Source organism: Micromys minutus (assembly GCF_963924665.1).
Source record: "Micromys minutus genome assembly, chromosome: 11".
In the NCBI taxonomy this organism is placed as follows: Eukaryota; Metazoa; Chordata; class Mammalia; order Rodentia; family Muridae; genus Micromys; species Micromys minutus.
In genome coordinates this window covers 52,199,482-52,215,164 of record NC_137980.1, presented here as the reverse complement: position 1 = coordinate 52,215,164, position 15,683 = coordinate 52,199,482, and the positions used below count along the sequence as shown (strand labels likewise).

General features: G+C 49.1%; 1 protein-coding gene across 1 annotated transcript; it reads right to left on the bottom strand.

Annotated features, from left to right (window-relative positions):
* Positions 1-824: 824 nt before the first annotated feature.
* On the bottom strand, positions 825-13,820 carry AHCY (adenosylhomocysteinase). The gene is made up of 10 exons (XM_080925664.1): positions 13,701-13,820; positions 9,860-10,050; positions 8,278-8,353; positions 6,581-6,730; positions 5,846-5,958; positions 5,241-5,448; positions 5,077-5,164; positions 4,865-4,982; positions 3,405-3,599; positions 825-1,696 (listed from the first exon to the last, which is right to left on the bottom strand). Exons 1-10 carry the CDS (start codon positions 13,726-13,728, stop codon positions 1,565-1,567), a joined length of 1,299 nt encoding a protein of 432 aa, XP_080781790.1. The 5' UTR covers positions 13,729-13,820; the 3' UTR covers positions 825-1,564.
* Positions 13,821-15,683: the final 1,863 nt, after the last annotated feature.

Genomic DNA, 15,683 nt, shown 5'->3' with positions numbered 1-15,683 from the left:
AGCTGGGGGTGGAGGTGGCTGTACAAGCCTGAGCCCACATACAGATAGAAGGTGAGTGGACCTCACAAGGCTAGCCTCTGACCTACACACCTGTGTTCACATCACACTGGCAGGAAGAGCAGAAATGGAGTCACTTTGGCTATAGTTTGCCAGCCTGAGGCACTTTAGACCGTTGCTGTTTAAGGGAGGGTCTCTCTGTCCTGGCTGTCCTAGAACTCCCTTTGAGAACCTGACTTTACATCAACACCCCAGCCACCCATGTTCAGCCCTCACACTTCCTAGCATTTCAACAGACTCTTCATTAGCAGAGGGTCCTTGGAACAGCTTCTTGCCATCCTGTGTATGGGGCTTGTTTTTATTTGCTTTCAATGGTCAAATGGATTCAGTAAATTGATCTCCCGGGCAAACAAGAGGCAGCTCACTTTCCCATACTTTTTATGGATAAAGCGTTCTGCCTGCATGTACACCTGCAGGCCAGAAGAGGGCACCAGACCTCGGTATAGACGGTTGTGAGCCACCATGTGTTTGCTGGGAATTGAACTCAGGACCTCTGGAAAAGCAGACTGACCACTGACCCATTTGTCCTGCCCTTCCCACACTTTTTTGTGTGAGTCATATTATGAGATCCCCGAAGAGATGGTTCAGTGGGCAAGACCATTTGCACTTGTAAAAACAGCTACACATGGCCATGTTCGACTCTAACCCCAGCACTGGGGTGAGGAACTGGGGAGAGCAGAAAGAGCCTAGCAGGTTCAGTGAAGGATCAGAGCAGTACGGGTGAGTGATGGGAACAGATACGGTATCTGCGCACACACACACACACATACCACACACTCAGAATTTAATAAAGGGCCCAAATTCTTTAGGCACTAGAAACTGCATTTTACCCACCTTCCTTTGTTAACATTGTAAATAGTATATAAACATTATAGAACAAATTAATGTTTATGATCCAGGCTTGTGATAGGAACCATCAATTATACAGCAGTGACAGGCCTTTTCCTGTTTGTGCTTCCAGCCCCTTTCAGTCTCTGTCACTTGCCCTTTCTTGGTAAATCTATTCTAACCCTTGTGAAACAGGGACCAAAAGTAGCAACTCGTACTATGAGGTTTAAGAGACGACCCAACAGTGAAAGGGCCAAGCTCTCAGGAGCCTTCAGTGCTTCCTACGCTTTGGTAGTCAGAGCTCCTTCTTGGGTCCTGGGCTGAGAAACCAGCGGATCTGTTAACCAAGCACACAAATCTAAAGACCAAGTGAGGATCTGGAGAGTAAGGTGCGTGGGCTTGTGACCACCACTAGCAACATCCTGCCTCAGGACTTCCAGGACTTCTGAGCTCACATTCTCTGTGGATGCCCCCAGGTACCTCTCTGTCCCGCCCCGCCACACAGGGAACAGTATGAGGGACACACCAGAAAGATATACAAGAAAGACCAGCCACAGTGGAGGGGGCGAGGGGAAAACACTGTCAGAGCAACTGCAAAGTTGGTGACATTTGCTCTTGGGATCGAGAGGTAGGGCCCGGAACAAGATGGCAGCTGGAAGGTGAAGGGCAGTCCCAGCTCTCAGTAGCGGTAGTGATCGGGCTTGAAGGGGCCATTGATGGGCATGCACAGGTACTGAGCCTGCTTCTCAGTCAGCTTGGTCAGCTTCACATTCAGCTTGCCCAGGTGGGCTTCAGCCACTGCCTCATCCAGCTGGGGAGAAAGAGAAAAAGCCGGAGTTAACCTCCTGCTCTAGAACCCTCACCTGCATCTAGCCAACAAACTGCTGACAGGCAGGCAAGCAGCACTGCCCTCGTTACATCCCCTTCTCCTCAGGGCCATCCAGGGCTCCAGTCCACGGCCATGCACACCCATCAGATCATTCTGCTGGCACCCATTCCATTTCCTCACCCCCTCTGATAAAGCAGCTAACCACAGTGCTTCCTGGAAGAACAGGGCATATTTTGTTATCAACAGGGACACTCTCTACCAAGTCCTACCTGATGGCAGGACAATGGACTATAGCCCAGCCCACAGGGCTTTTACATTCCTAAGGCATTATGTCCACTGTTCCCCAGAGCATCACAGACGTTCCCAAGGAACGGGAAGGAAAGGATAACGCCCATTAAACAGAAGAAGAGCCTAAAGAAAGTGATACTGGGTTCAAGCTAGATGCAAGATGGGCCTAACCTGGAATCCATATTAGAAGTGGAAGGAAAGCCTCCTATGCCCAGGCAGTCTCCTCAGGATGCCTGCCTTCTCACCGCGCCCTGTACCAGTGTGCTACTGACCACCTGGGCAGTTAGAGCTGGGTTTCCAAAAACTCCTAAGGGCACACCAGCCTCTAACCCTTGGTCTCATGTGTAGGGCACACATAACAAACACCCACTTTTTGAAGCTGTCATAAGGATCAGTGACACTCAGATTGTTAGTAAATGGTAACCACTGTTATCATTAAGTAAGGAACCTAATAAACCTACAGAAATGTGCCCCGTTGACCCAGCTAAGTACTAGGGATGCTCTAAGGGGCATTTGTGCAGCAGTATGAGGACCCGAGCTCCCTGTCCACCACAAAAATGAACAACAACCCAAGACTGGCATGGAGGCTTGTGCTTTGAATCCCATGTCTCAGGAGGCAGAAGCAGACAGACCCGAGTCAAGGCCAGCCTGGTCTACATACCAAGTTCCAGGTTAGTCAGGGCTATAAGATCCTGTCTAAAAACCAAACAGATGAACAAACCAAATGGGGCTTATCCATTTTTTTAAATACCTAGATCATGTGTCTTATTTTTTTAAGATTTATTTATTATATATAAGTACACTGTAGCTGTCCTCAAACGCACCAGAAGAGGGCATCAGATCCCATTACAGAGGGTTGTGAGACACCATGTGGTTGCTGAGATTTGAACTCAGGACCACTGGAAGAGCAGTCAGTGTTCCTAACCACTGAGCCATCTCTCCAGCCTATCTACAATGTGTTGTGTATATTTTTAAATTATTTCATATCAAAACCTTAACACATGACTTCTCTTCAGAGCTCAGAAGCCTAGTTCACTGGAACTGTGAGCTGAGCTGGTGTGTGACAAAGACCCCTTTCCTGTATTCTTCAACTTTTCAGTTTCCCTCAGCCTACTTTACCAACTTCCTGCCATTGTTTGCAAACATGTGGCAGATGCCCTCCATCACTAAGGAAAGCACTCTTGCCTTCATTTAAGATGAGAAAGGGAGACACAGCTCTAAACCCAGTGAGTCACATTCCACAGCCAGTGCCACTGTGTGTGTGTGTGCTCCAGGGAGCACTGAGGACTCTGGATGACATAAGAGAGCAGACAGACATATCTTTATAAACTTTAGCAAGCCCATACGGGGAGTCCAGGAACCAGCACATAAGCTTTGGCTTACAGTAAAGTCATGCACCTACCTTCTTAGGCAGAAAGTGAACCCCAACGGGGTATTTATCTGGGTGGGTCCACAGCTCAATCTGTGCCATCACCTGGTTCGTGAAGGAATTGCTCATCACAAAGCTGGGGTGGCCCATGGCACAACCCAGGTTGACCAGACGGCCTTCAGCCAGCAAGATGATGCGGTGCCCATTCTTTAGCCGGTAGCGGTCCACCTGCAAGGGCCCAGGACAACAGTAAGGTAGTGGGCACTGCCCATGCCTCTGTTTACCTCCTATGCTGCACAAGATGGCCTGGAATGCCCCCCAAACCACCACCCTTCAGAGCTAGCACACACAATTAAGAGTAGCCAATTTCCTAACAAGTCTTGTGAGAACTTAATGAACCCAGACGTACAAAGCACTCGGCATTCTGTGGGTATTCAGGAGGTGGCAGCTAGCAGGATTATTACTGTCACATACTCTGTACTTAGTCCTTTACACATACGATAATCATTGAAGCATTCACCTTCCCCTTTTTGGACTGAAGTTTACAAGATCGAGTCATCTGTTCAAAGTCGCACTCTCCCAAGTGGCTGCAATTTGAGCCTCGGCAATCTGAGGCCAGATCTCATGCTCTCAACTGCCATTGCAAACCTGACCGCAGGATGGGGAGATGGCTCAGCAGGTAAAGCTGCTTGCCGCCAAGCCTAAGCTCAATCCCAGAGCCAGAGTAGAGAGTCAACTGGCAAGCTGTCCTCTTCCCTCCACAGGTAAGTATGCATGTGCTTACATACGTAGCACACGCATAAAATGGTTAAGTAAAACGTATATACACGTGTTGTATATGGTTGAATGCAGGGCTGGGGATATGGCTCACTTGATAACAGAGTGCTCCAATGCAGAAAAGAGCTTAACTTAAAACAGTTAAGGGCTAGAGAGATGGCTCAACGGTTAAAAATACTGTCTGCTCTCTCAGAGGTCCTGAGTTCAATTCCCAGCGACCACATGGTGGCTCACAACCCCTGATACAAGGGTTTGAGGCCCTTTTCTAGCTTCCAGATGTACATGCAGATAGAGTTCTCATATATACATAAAATATATAAACAAACCTTTTAAAAAGTTTTCAAGGAACATTATTCTTATAATCAGATATTACTCTTATAGAAATAAACAAATAAGATTTACTTATAGTAATAAATAAATAAACCAACAATAAATAAAAACCTAAATTAAAAAATTGCACATACCTAAGAGAACTCAGTGCTGTTCGGCAGAGCTGTCCTTTCTCTCAGGACAGGCCTACTCTGCAGACAGACATGCAATGTCCTCCCCCATCCTGACCCTGCTGCCAGTTCAGCTCATGCTCTTTGGCTGCCAGCATGCCTGCCCAGCTCTGACCAGGCTTCTCCAGTGCACACACCCCTCTTTAGGCAGCCAACAAGCCTGCTCCTCCTCCTCAGCCCTTCACTGCCAGCCCCGGGGAAGCTGGGGCTTCTCACCTGGGGCTTGATGTTCACCTTCTCCACGGCGTTCTCACTGAGCCACTTCACATCGATCTCCACATCAAAGTGTCCGATGTTACAAACAATGGCATCATCCTTCATCTGTTCAAAGTGCCTATAAGGGAACCCAACCCCGTGAGGGACCAGAGCCCAAGAGCAGTCCCAAGCCATGTCCTCTCTGCTCCCTAGGATTCCCACCCGGTACCTACCTGCCAAGGATGATATCAACACAGCCTGTGGTGGTGACAAAGATGTTGCCCTCCTTACAGGCCTCGTCCATGGTGGTTACCTCATAGCCTGGAGACATTAAGCATGTGTCATCATTGGCCTCACTCTCCTCGAACCCCAACAGCCGACCCTTACCCGATCATACCCTCCATGGCAGCCTGCAGTGCATTGATGGGGTCAATCTCGGTGATGATGACTCGAGCCCCGAAACCCCTCAGGGCCTGGGCACAACCCTTGCCCACATCACCATAGCCTGCTACCACTGCCACCTTGCCCGCAATCATCACATCTGTGGCCCGTTTGATGCCATCTATGAGGGACTCCCGGCAGCCATAGAGGTTGTCAAACTTGCTCTGAAAGGAGAGGGAGCAAGGGGACAATGGGGGCAGGTAATGAATGCCCTGAGACCAGGCATCCCACAGGCTGGGCTGAGACCCCCTGCCAGCCTGGGCTGACCCACTAAGAATCTTCTCCAATAAGTCCCTCATCCTCATCAGCTCCAAGACCATTTCCCCAGTTTTTCTCTGCTGGTCTAGAAGCCTTTCTAAAGCTTTTCTAAATGCCTAGGGCAGGTTGCCTAACTTTACAGCTCTTGATGATCAAAGCCATGGTATTCCTGAAGCAGCTGTGTCCCTCTCAGACAAGAGCTTCATGTCCCAGCCATACCCTTCCTGGACACCTTTCATCAGAGACTCACTTCTAAGCTCACTGAGCACCAACAGCTAGAGATGGCACTACCCCAGGGCTCACCTTGGTGACGGAATCGTTGACATTGATGGCAGGCACCTTCAGTATCCCATTGGCCATCATCTTGTAGAGGTTGTGGACCCCAGTCGTGGTCTCCTCAGAGATACCTCGGATGCCTGAGCAAGAGGAAGAGCAACAGAGAATACATCTCTACCCAAGCCCTTTTCACTCCCTGTGTCCCCTCTCCCTTGTTCCCATCTCTCTGTACCTGACTGTAAGGTCCACCCAGTCGGGTATCATCTGATGCCCTCTATTCACAGTCCTACCAGACTGATGACTTCTGTTCCCCATACCTCCCATCACCAGTCCTGTCACATCCAGTCACCCAGGGAGGTATCATCTGATGCCCTCTATCCACAGTCCTACCAGACTAATGACTTCCGTTCCCCATACCTCCCGTCACCACTGTCCCATCGCATCCGACAATACTCTCAAGAGAAGGCTTCCTTCATTTGCCAGTAGGGCGTGCTAAGTTTTTATACAGTCAGTCTTTTCCTTCCTCCCTCTCCTCCCTGTCACCGTCAGCAAAGCCCTGCCTTACACTGGCTGTGACTTACATACTCAGCTAGCCCTGCCCCCACCCTCAGTAACCCTGCCTTCACAAGTCAGAAAGCCAGTGCCTGCAGGAACCTCCTGCCCACCAGCCCTAAGATCTGGGAGTTCTGCCAGGTCCACTACCTCATGTCTATGAAGGAACAAGATACCTTCAGGCTACTAGTACCCACCCTACCTGCTCACCTGACAGGAGCTGTGGGTATTTGGTGTGGATGAGGTTAGTAAGGTCGCCACCATCATCCAGAATCATGTTGAGGGGTCCATCCTTGAAGTGCAGCGTCTGCTCAATGCACCACAGGTACTCCTCATCTGTCTCGCCCTTCCAGGCAAACACTGCAGGGTAAGTGGCACATGAGAAGCTGGCAGGGAGGCTCCAGAGAACTTCATCAACAAAGCCAATACCATCTCCTTCCCAGCCCCTGTACACACAACAGTGGGAATAGCACAGCTAGAAGCTAGACAGATCTAAGCTCAAACCCAGATAGGTGACTGAAAATTTTCACTTTACCTCTTCTGTAAATGGGGCTTGCAATAGTGTAAGTCAAGTGAGACAGAGGCCACATACAGTCCTAAATATAGGTGTCTAGAAATAATTATTCCCTTTTGTATCTCCTCCTGCCTGGGCTCCATGGAGTAGGATATTGGCCCACATAGAACAGGACTCCACCCAAAGGGATGTCCTAATCACTGGGCACCATCAAGAAGGACCCTGAATTTGTTTTTCACTGAAAGGTCTTAAGGGCCTGGCAGTCTCCATGATGAGTTTCAGGTGATGTCTAGCCACAGTGCCCCAGAAGAAGCTACTACTCAAGAAGTATTTTCTGTGTCAGGTTCCTTAACTGTCTCGTGCCCCAATCTCATGTTCACTCTTGCAAACACAGTAAGGAGGCACTGCCAGCACCGTTCACAGAAACCTCCGAGAGGGACTAGGATGTGCATCACAGCACAGCGCTCTGAAGCAGCACCTGAAACACGGGTGTTGGCAGGTAAGTGCACCTCAGAGTGTGCAACTACACAGGTGTGGGGCTCACAAGCATCTCCTGTTTGCACAGGACACCAGCCAATCAGCCAGCTGCCTCCCTCCCCACAATATAGAAGATAATGCTGTAGAAAGCAAAGCCTCTTCTGAACGAGGGCTGCCAAGCCTAGCCAAGGCGGGAGAGCAGCTGACAGGCCATTGAGCCCTGTGAGGCCATAGAGAGCCCCTTCCCTCTGCCCCTCTACCTATAGCTGACTAGGATTCCCACCACCATTACCAAACCTTCAAGTGTTCTGTCTGCAAGCATGCCATGTCTTTGCCTGGTAGCCTGAGGAAGCCAGAGAGGATATTAGATCTCCAGGTCTGGAGTTACAGATGGTTGTGAGCTGCCATGTGGATGGTAGGAATCAAACCCAGATACTCTGGAAGAACAGCCAGTATTCTTAACTGCTGAAAGATCTCTCCTGCCCCCTGATGAAGATCTCTGTATTTTATTTAATAACCACTGAATCTAACAAGTCCCTGCTTGCAGGCCAGAAAGACATGCACATTCTGCAGCAGTTTGAGACAAAGTCTTTGCTCTTGATCCCTGATCTTCTCGTGTTCCTAGACTGGACCTCAGCCAGTGCACCTCTGAGACTCTCCTTCTGCCTTACACCTAGACAGTTCTTTAGAAAATGACCCAGAGTTCCTCTAAGAACCCCCTACACTCCACACCATTTGGCTCCCAATCCTAAGATTCTTCTCTTGGATACAACACAGCTCAGTGGGTACCCATGGGACTGAGACGAGGTAGGAGGGCAAAGCTGCTCTTGGCACGGAGTCACTAGGCTAAGATCCTCTCTAGCATGTGGAAGTTTATTACTACAGGATTCAGGAAAGCAGAGACCCCGCCTCTCACCTGGAATGCCAGCCTTGGCAATGGCAGCTGCTGCATGGTCCTGGGTAGAGAAGATGTTGCAACTGGACCACCGCACCTAGAAGGCCGGGAAAACAAGGCCGTTGGTCACTAGCAAATAGGAGACACCGATGTTAAGGACAGAGAAAGGAAAGCCCTAAATCCAAGGCTACAAGACACCACCAGTGCTTTAAAACAAAATAAAAGCCGAAAAATCACTGACGCAGGCATGATGGCATACCTACAATCCTAGAATTCAGGATGCAGTGTCAAGATCAACGTTCAAGACCACCTCAAGCTGTACGGGGAGTTCCTGTCCAGCCTGAGTTATAACATCGAGATTTTGACTCAATTCACACACACACACAAACAACTGGACAGATGGCTCAGCAGTTAAGAGCACCTTCTGCTCTTCTAGAGGACCCAGGGTCAGTTCTTAGCACCCACAATGAAACTTACAACCACCTATAACTCCAATTCCAGAGATCAGACACCCTGTCTGGCCTCTGTGGGGACCAGGCATGTATGTGACACTCTAGTGCTATGTAAACAAGGAGACATCTGATGTGGCAACAACTTCAGGACCAGGAGGACAGGAAACTAAGTGTGTCTGGACTGTGAACTTGATCTCCAAGTGACTTATACCAATACTTGGACATATACATAAGACTGTGGGTTCACGTCAAGCTTGCACATGTAGTGAGTGCCTCACCACACAGGCAGCACTCAAAGCTACCAGACCAGACCGCCAGCAAGCTAAATATTGAAAATAAAATATGGCAATGGGAGCTGGAGAGAGTCAGTGGTTAGGAGCACTGGCTGCTTATCCAGGACCCAGGTTCAATTCCCAGCCCCAACATGGTGGCTCACAGCTATGGGTAACTCCAGTGGTAGGGAATCTGACACCCTCTCCTAGCCTGCCCAAGCACTGGAAGCAAGTGGTACACAGATGTACATGTGGGCAAAACAGCCATACACATAAAATAAGAGCAAATCTAAAAAAGGTCAACGGAGATGGGTATGAACATTTAAATCTCAGTACTTGGGAGGCTGAGGTAGAAAGACAGCTCAAGCCCAACCTGAACTCGATAGGACACAGTGGGATGCTGTCCCCAAAACAAGCCCTCAAGTACTGACTTTTGGCTGTCCTACTCTACCAGGCCCCCTTCTCCTTGAGATCTTACTATACATGATTCAGGCTAAACCAATCAAAGCACCCTACCTTTCTAGCGACATGACTGTCCAGAATGCACTTGGCCCAAGGAAGGCCAATGAGAGTGCTTTTGGAGGACTAAAGGGGACATGGGGGAGGGGCTTATTTTACCCCTGTCTTCTTCTACACCCTCAGGCAGGAAGGTGTATTGAGCAGTCCGAAAAAAGCTATCCCCCCCACCCCCCAACTGGAGAAATACACTAAAAACTATTTATTTACCCTTGGAGACAGCAGCAGTGGGAAATGGAGAGAAAACCAAGGTGACCAGAAAAGGCTCTGTAAGCTAGGTCTCCCTACGAGTACAGTCTTCACCCATGGCTGAGCCCAGAGAGGGGCAGCAACTCAAAGGAGTCAGAGAGCTGTGGGCCTCACCTCAGCCCCCAGGGCCACGAGAGTCTCGATGAGGACAGCAGTCTCCACAGTCATGTGCAGGCAGCCAGCGATGCGAGCACCCTTCAGTGGCTTGGAGGCTGAGTACATCTCCCGCATGCGCATCAAACCTGGCATCTCATTCTCAGCTATGTCCAGGGCCTTCCGTCCCCAGGCAGCCAGTCCGATGTCCGCTGTAGGAACAGGAAGGATAAGTTACACGAGCAACCTCCTCCCATCAACCAGGAGGTCCTTATAAGGACCAACCCAAGTGTAATCCCACAGTCTTCAGGCTGGACAATCTGACACTCACAACAAAGAGAAGTACCCCTTAGAAAAACAGCTCTAGAACCGAGAATCTCACACCGTCGGTCCTTTCCACAGACACCTGCCAACGTGGGACTGGAGGCTCGAGAGGGACGGCAGGGAGGGGGAGAAGAGAAGATGGAGAAAGGGGAGGAGAAAACTGAGATGGGTCTTAGAACTGGGGAATAAGAATAGGACTAGATCTGCTCAATCTAGGCATATGGTGTATAATTAATATATCTAAATTGTGTGTCTTTCATACAGGCTTATTAGGGCAGGAAATTCCAGCAACAAAACCTTTAGGTCACTTCCCCAGAAAAATCAAATCCAGCAAGTGTGTTTTTCTTTAAATGAAAGGACCACAGCCTGTCTTATGCATGAGTGTGTGTAGAGAGACTAGAGGCCACTGTCAAGTGTCTTTCTCAGCTTCTCTGTCTTCTTTCTTGAGACAGGACCTCCTGCCTCTGCCTCATCAGCACGGAGATGATATGTTTGCGGTCTTACATGGGGGCTGAGAATCTGAACTCACGTTTTCATGCTTCTGAAGACAGGCAAGTTTACCAACGGAGCCATCTTCCCAGCCCCATGACTTTTATCTTTAGGTGACCTTAGATCTTCCAAGTCACCCTAAGAAATGGAGGGTGAAGCAGAGAGGAAGCTGCTACAGAAGTTTAATAATTTAACAACTAAACAGGCCAAGAGTGGTAGAACATGCCTGTAACTCCAGTACTTGGGAAATGGAGGCAAGAGGAAGAAATCCTTGACTTCCTAGCAAGTTCGAGGCCAACCTGGGCTACACGAGACCCTGTCTCAATAATAATAAATAACAACAAAACAACAATACATTATTCTGTTTCCTAAATTGCATTAAATAATCTCGAAAGAGCAGTTAAGGTATGGTCAAGGCCCCGAGGTCAACCTGCAGCACCTTGGTTCCCAAGATCAACATTCACCTTATGAAGGGCTCACTCACACAAACACAGCTCCTTCATCACATACAAACATACGCCAACACCTCATCAACAATTAGAGCCCCTTCAGAAGTCTGTGTTCCAAATGCCACCTCTGACCGCGTCCCTCCTCCCTATACATTCCCGACTCCAAGAGGAAGCAGCCAACTTAGAATCTATAAACTGTTCGTTTTTATCAAATTCTAGTGTTCTCTTCATGATCTCCACCTCGTTGTCCATCCCCAGCTCTCTTAGACTCTGATGACTGGCTAGGCAAAGCTCCAACTTAAAGCTAGGGTGAGTGGCTTCATGCCTATAATCCAAGCACTAGAAAAGCTGAGTTACAAAGACTGTCATGATTCTGAGGCCACCCTAAGCTTCACAGAGACCTAGTCTCAAAAACAGCCACCAAACAGCAAAGTTCCCACCTCTGTACCAGCCCTCCACTGCACCTAAGCCAATGAAGCAGGCAGGAGAAAGACAGGAAGGCACCTTGCTGTCTATGATGTGAAACTTGAGGGAAACCTGGCACATCCCAGCAACCCTACCACAGTAAATTTACTTTCCTTCTTTCTCTAAACATCTTTCCCCATCAACTTGACAACATATTGTCACAATCCACTGAGGGTTCAGAATCACTCACTTTCCAGTCACAAACTCCATCTGTGGTTAACTAGACATTCTTGTCTGTTGCAAAAGATGAGCTGTCCCTGGTCCCCGACCATGTTCTCACTCCTTCAGATCTTCCCGTTGCATTGATCACCTTGGTAACTGGGTGCCACTGAAGTAATTACCCATGCTCAGGTTTCTCACAGGAGCAGGGGCCCCACTAATGACTCCCTCATTTCTGACATGCTTTCTTTCCTTGGCATCTGATTCGCTCTTGTGCTTTTCCTCCTACCTTCCTGGCTGCTCTTCATCTGGCAAACTCCAGGAACCCTCAGGGACCCATAGTAGCTTTTCTCCAATGCTGTATGATTCTGAATACCTTCCCTGTGCAGATTACTCCCACGTATTTACCTCCAGTGCAAACTTCTCCCAGGAATTTGCTACTCATGATCCAACTGCTGACTTAGCACCTCTAGACTTATGTCCAATTAGCGTATGAGCCCTCAAGACTCCCTGGCCTAACACCCTCAATCTTCCCATGTTAGGAAATAAAACCACCACTCAACCAACCACTCCAGCCAAAACCTTGTAAAATTTCTCATTCCCATTTTGGCCTGTCAGCATGGTTTTGAGACAGAGCCTATTGTAGAGCTCTGGTTGTCCTGAAACATGCCATGTGGAGCAGCCTAGCAGCAAACTCACAGATAACTACCTCCCGTGAACAGAGGCTAAAGATGTGGGCCACCATACCCCATCTCCATCATAATGGCCTTGACTGAATATCTCACCCTTATCTAAAGCCTTACTTCTCAACTGAACCAACAAAGCAAGCTTCAGTCCCTTTAGTGCCCACATATGCTTCTCGTTACAACCCAGTGGGCAACTTTTTAAAAATCTAAAATCCTAATCCTTAGCTGTGCTTCAAACCCCACAGTCTACCAACTGTTTCTGTCTCCACTTGATTCTCCTCAGTAGCTGCTCAGACACAGAGATCCCTCCCATCGCAGGGTGTAAGCAAAGGTAATTAACCTGGAAGGCTCACACCAAGATCCAGGCTCAGTATATATGCTCAAACACAACTGAAAGGTGAGGGGCTGGAGAGATGGCTTAATGGTGAAGAACACTAGCTATTCTGGGGTTCAATTCATTAGGGTTGATTCCAGTGTATTCCCTTGCATACAGACAACAGTGAAAGAATGAGCCTATAGGTCATGATGTCCTGGGTCCAAATTCTAGCGGACCACTTTCCAGTTACAAGATTCTGGGAAAATGACCTTTATACCTCTGGATTTCCATCGTAAATGTAAAATCGTTCCTTCCATAGAGAGCTACGGTAATAAAACGGGTTAGTCTCGAATAAAGCTAGAAGGCAGTGCCCATCCCACTGTAAACGCTTAAGTGCAGGTGTGTTTACTCAAGACAGCGTTCTATAATCGGGACAAAATTAACAGTAATTTCTAACCACTCCAAATTTTCTGTCATCCACTAGATATCCCCACAGACTGAACTATCTGACCGTAAGTCCCCAATGCACCAGGACTGGCCGTTTTCAGGCCTTTCCTCATTAGCACCTGGAGCACCAATGCTCTCTCTAGCCCTGCTCAAGGCCCAGACGACGGTGGGCCCTTACTAGGGTCCACCCAAGCGGCCAAACCCCAGGGCCAGGGCCTCTAGGGCTGCTTCCCAAGGGTCAGTCTCTCCGCGAGGAGCACGCTGCCCGACCAGGGATCGCAGCCCGCGCTACCGCTCAGGGCGCCTGCCGCGAGGCACGACGGAACTCGTAGTCCTTGGCCGCTTCCCACTTCAGACTCTCGGCGGCTTGTGGACTCCAGTCCCCAGGAACCTGCGCGGCCAAGCCAGCGAGTCTAAGGGTCCCGGGCGCCCCGAGGCCGCCACCAAATCAAGACGCAGATCCGTACTCACAACAAACCCAGGACGGGAGCCGAGTTGCCGTGGAGGACTGAACCCTTGGGACTCACCGACTTTGTAGGGCAGTTTTTCAGACATGTTGGCGACGCTTCCGCTAGGAGTGATGAACTCAGTGAAGGGGGCCGGGCGGCGCGGGGCAGAGAGCTACGCCTGGCGCCGGCGTCTTTAAATATCTTCTTATTTGAATATTCATGAGTCCTGCCGGGGGCTGAAACGTGGAGGCGGAGCCTAGCTCGCGGCACTGATCCGAGCGGGAGCAGGCTGAACTTCGATCTCTGCCTCAAAAATCATAAATGTTATGCACTGTGGCCTTTGGAACCCTGGCACCCGACTGGGACGGAGCGTGGAGAGAGGCGGTTCTTCTCCCATTCGTCCAGCCAGTGAATCGGAGATCAAAACAAGGCAGAACTCTCAGGCTCTAACCAATGTAGTTCCCTGAGCCTTGACTGCTTCAGGAGTACAACACGCAAGATAAAAGTGAAGAGCTGGGCCTAGTGGTAATCCCCACACTAGAGGATTTTCCTAAGTTCGAGGCCAGTCTGGGTCTAATTAGTTCTAGGTCAGCCTGGACTACAGAGTGAGGCCCTAATCTCAAAAAGAAAGAAAGAAAAATTAGAAAATTACGCCCTCTGCCCTCCTTTCCTTGCTTGCCACCACCCCCTCCTCAACATCCTTTTTTGGTGAGTCACAGCCTGCTCACATGGAAATGACTGAGGAGCTACCCACAGGCGATAACTGGCCAGTAGCTATACCCCTGAGGAATGTGACTTCTCTCTCAGTAGCTAAAACTCTCAGTAACTTTCAGGAAAGAAGCAGGCCCCATATTATGTGCAAATACCATCTCTGGGGAGTTCAGCTAGCCCCTTTGTAAAAAGTTTGCCCCGGTTGGACTTGTCTGTTTCCTCACAGAGTAGCAAGGAGGGTCACAAGACCCTCTCCTGAGTATCTAGCTGCACCCTACCACCTGTTACATGTAATTCTCCCTGTTGAACATGGCTTACCCAGGAAGTGGGCTCCAGCTACCTGGCTACCGGAGAAACCCTCATTCCTGCAGGATAGAGGCTTTCCAGGTGTGGCCTTTTGGGATCATCCACACCCCTGTAAGTAACCCCTGGCCTGTGTGAGCTTTGTCAGGAAGCTCAGTGAACTCATTGGTTCCCCCAGAGTGATCTTCAGCCAGAATCCTGCCTCAGTTTATTTGGGGTCGGGGGAAGGACTAGATTTTGCTTCTGTCTTTTGGAAGGAATTTTAGCAACATCCCAGGGCCCCTCCTTCATCCAGGACTGAACGTTGCCAGGGATCCGGTCCTGTCCTCCCCTTTATCCGGTTCTTATATTCTTTCTGCTCCTTCTGTGCTGCTCCACGGAGGAGCTTCGAGAAGAGGGTGGTATGAGCTGACAGCTGAGCGTTCAACAGTCACACTCAGCACCTCAGCCAGCCATGGTTGCTTTGCTGCAAAAAGTGATTTTTTTTCTGACCCAAACTGAGGGCTGTGCCACTCTGTGAGTATAAGTAAATATTTTAGGAGACAACATATTAATCTAGCTCAGCAATAGTAGACTCCTCCAGCTATAGGCTCACAGTAACAAGTATGAACTCCCTCCTCTATCTGTCTGTCTGTCTGTCTGTCTCAGCTACTGCCCCAACACCATGAGTACCACCATGCTCCTGAAATATCCCCACCACAATGATAATGGACTAATCTTATGAGACTGCAACCAAGCCCACAATCAAATTCTTTCTTTTAAGAAACAGGAGTAGTAGATTCAGTAGGAGGCAGGGAGGTACTGGGAGGGAAGGAGGGAGGGAAGCTGTGGTTGGAAGAAAGGAAGGAAATGGTGTATTTATTTAGAAATTTGTTCTTTTATAAGAGTTGCTTTGGTTATGGTACCTCTTCATAGCAATAGAACAGTAACAAAGAACTGTCTAATCCTGGTGGACAGTCAATAACAGTGTCAACAACCTGTATTATTTCCTGGACAGGGTTGTTTGTTTGTTTGTTTTGACAACTTGGCACAAACTGGAGTCACCTG

What these genes read in the sequence shown, in the direction of transcription:
- AHCY (XM_080925664.1), bottom strand. Translation starts at nt 13,728, where the DNA reads ATGTCTGAAAAACTGCCCTACAAAGTCG. An exon ending in ATACCCACAGCTCCTGTCAG is followed by an intron (nt 5,959 to 6,580) that starts GTGAGCAGGTAG and finishes CCTCTTGCTCAG; the next exon opens with GCATCCGAGGTATCTCTGAG. An exon ending in ACTGCAGGCTGCCATGGAGG is followed by an intron (nt 5,165 to 5,240) that starts GTATGATCGGGT and finishes TAATGTCTCCAG; the next exon opens with GCTATGAGGTAACCACCATG.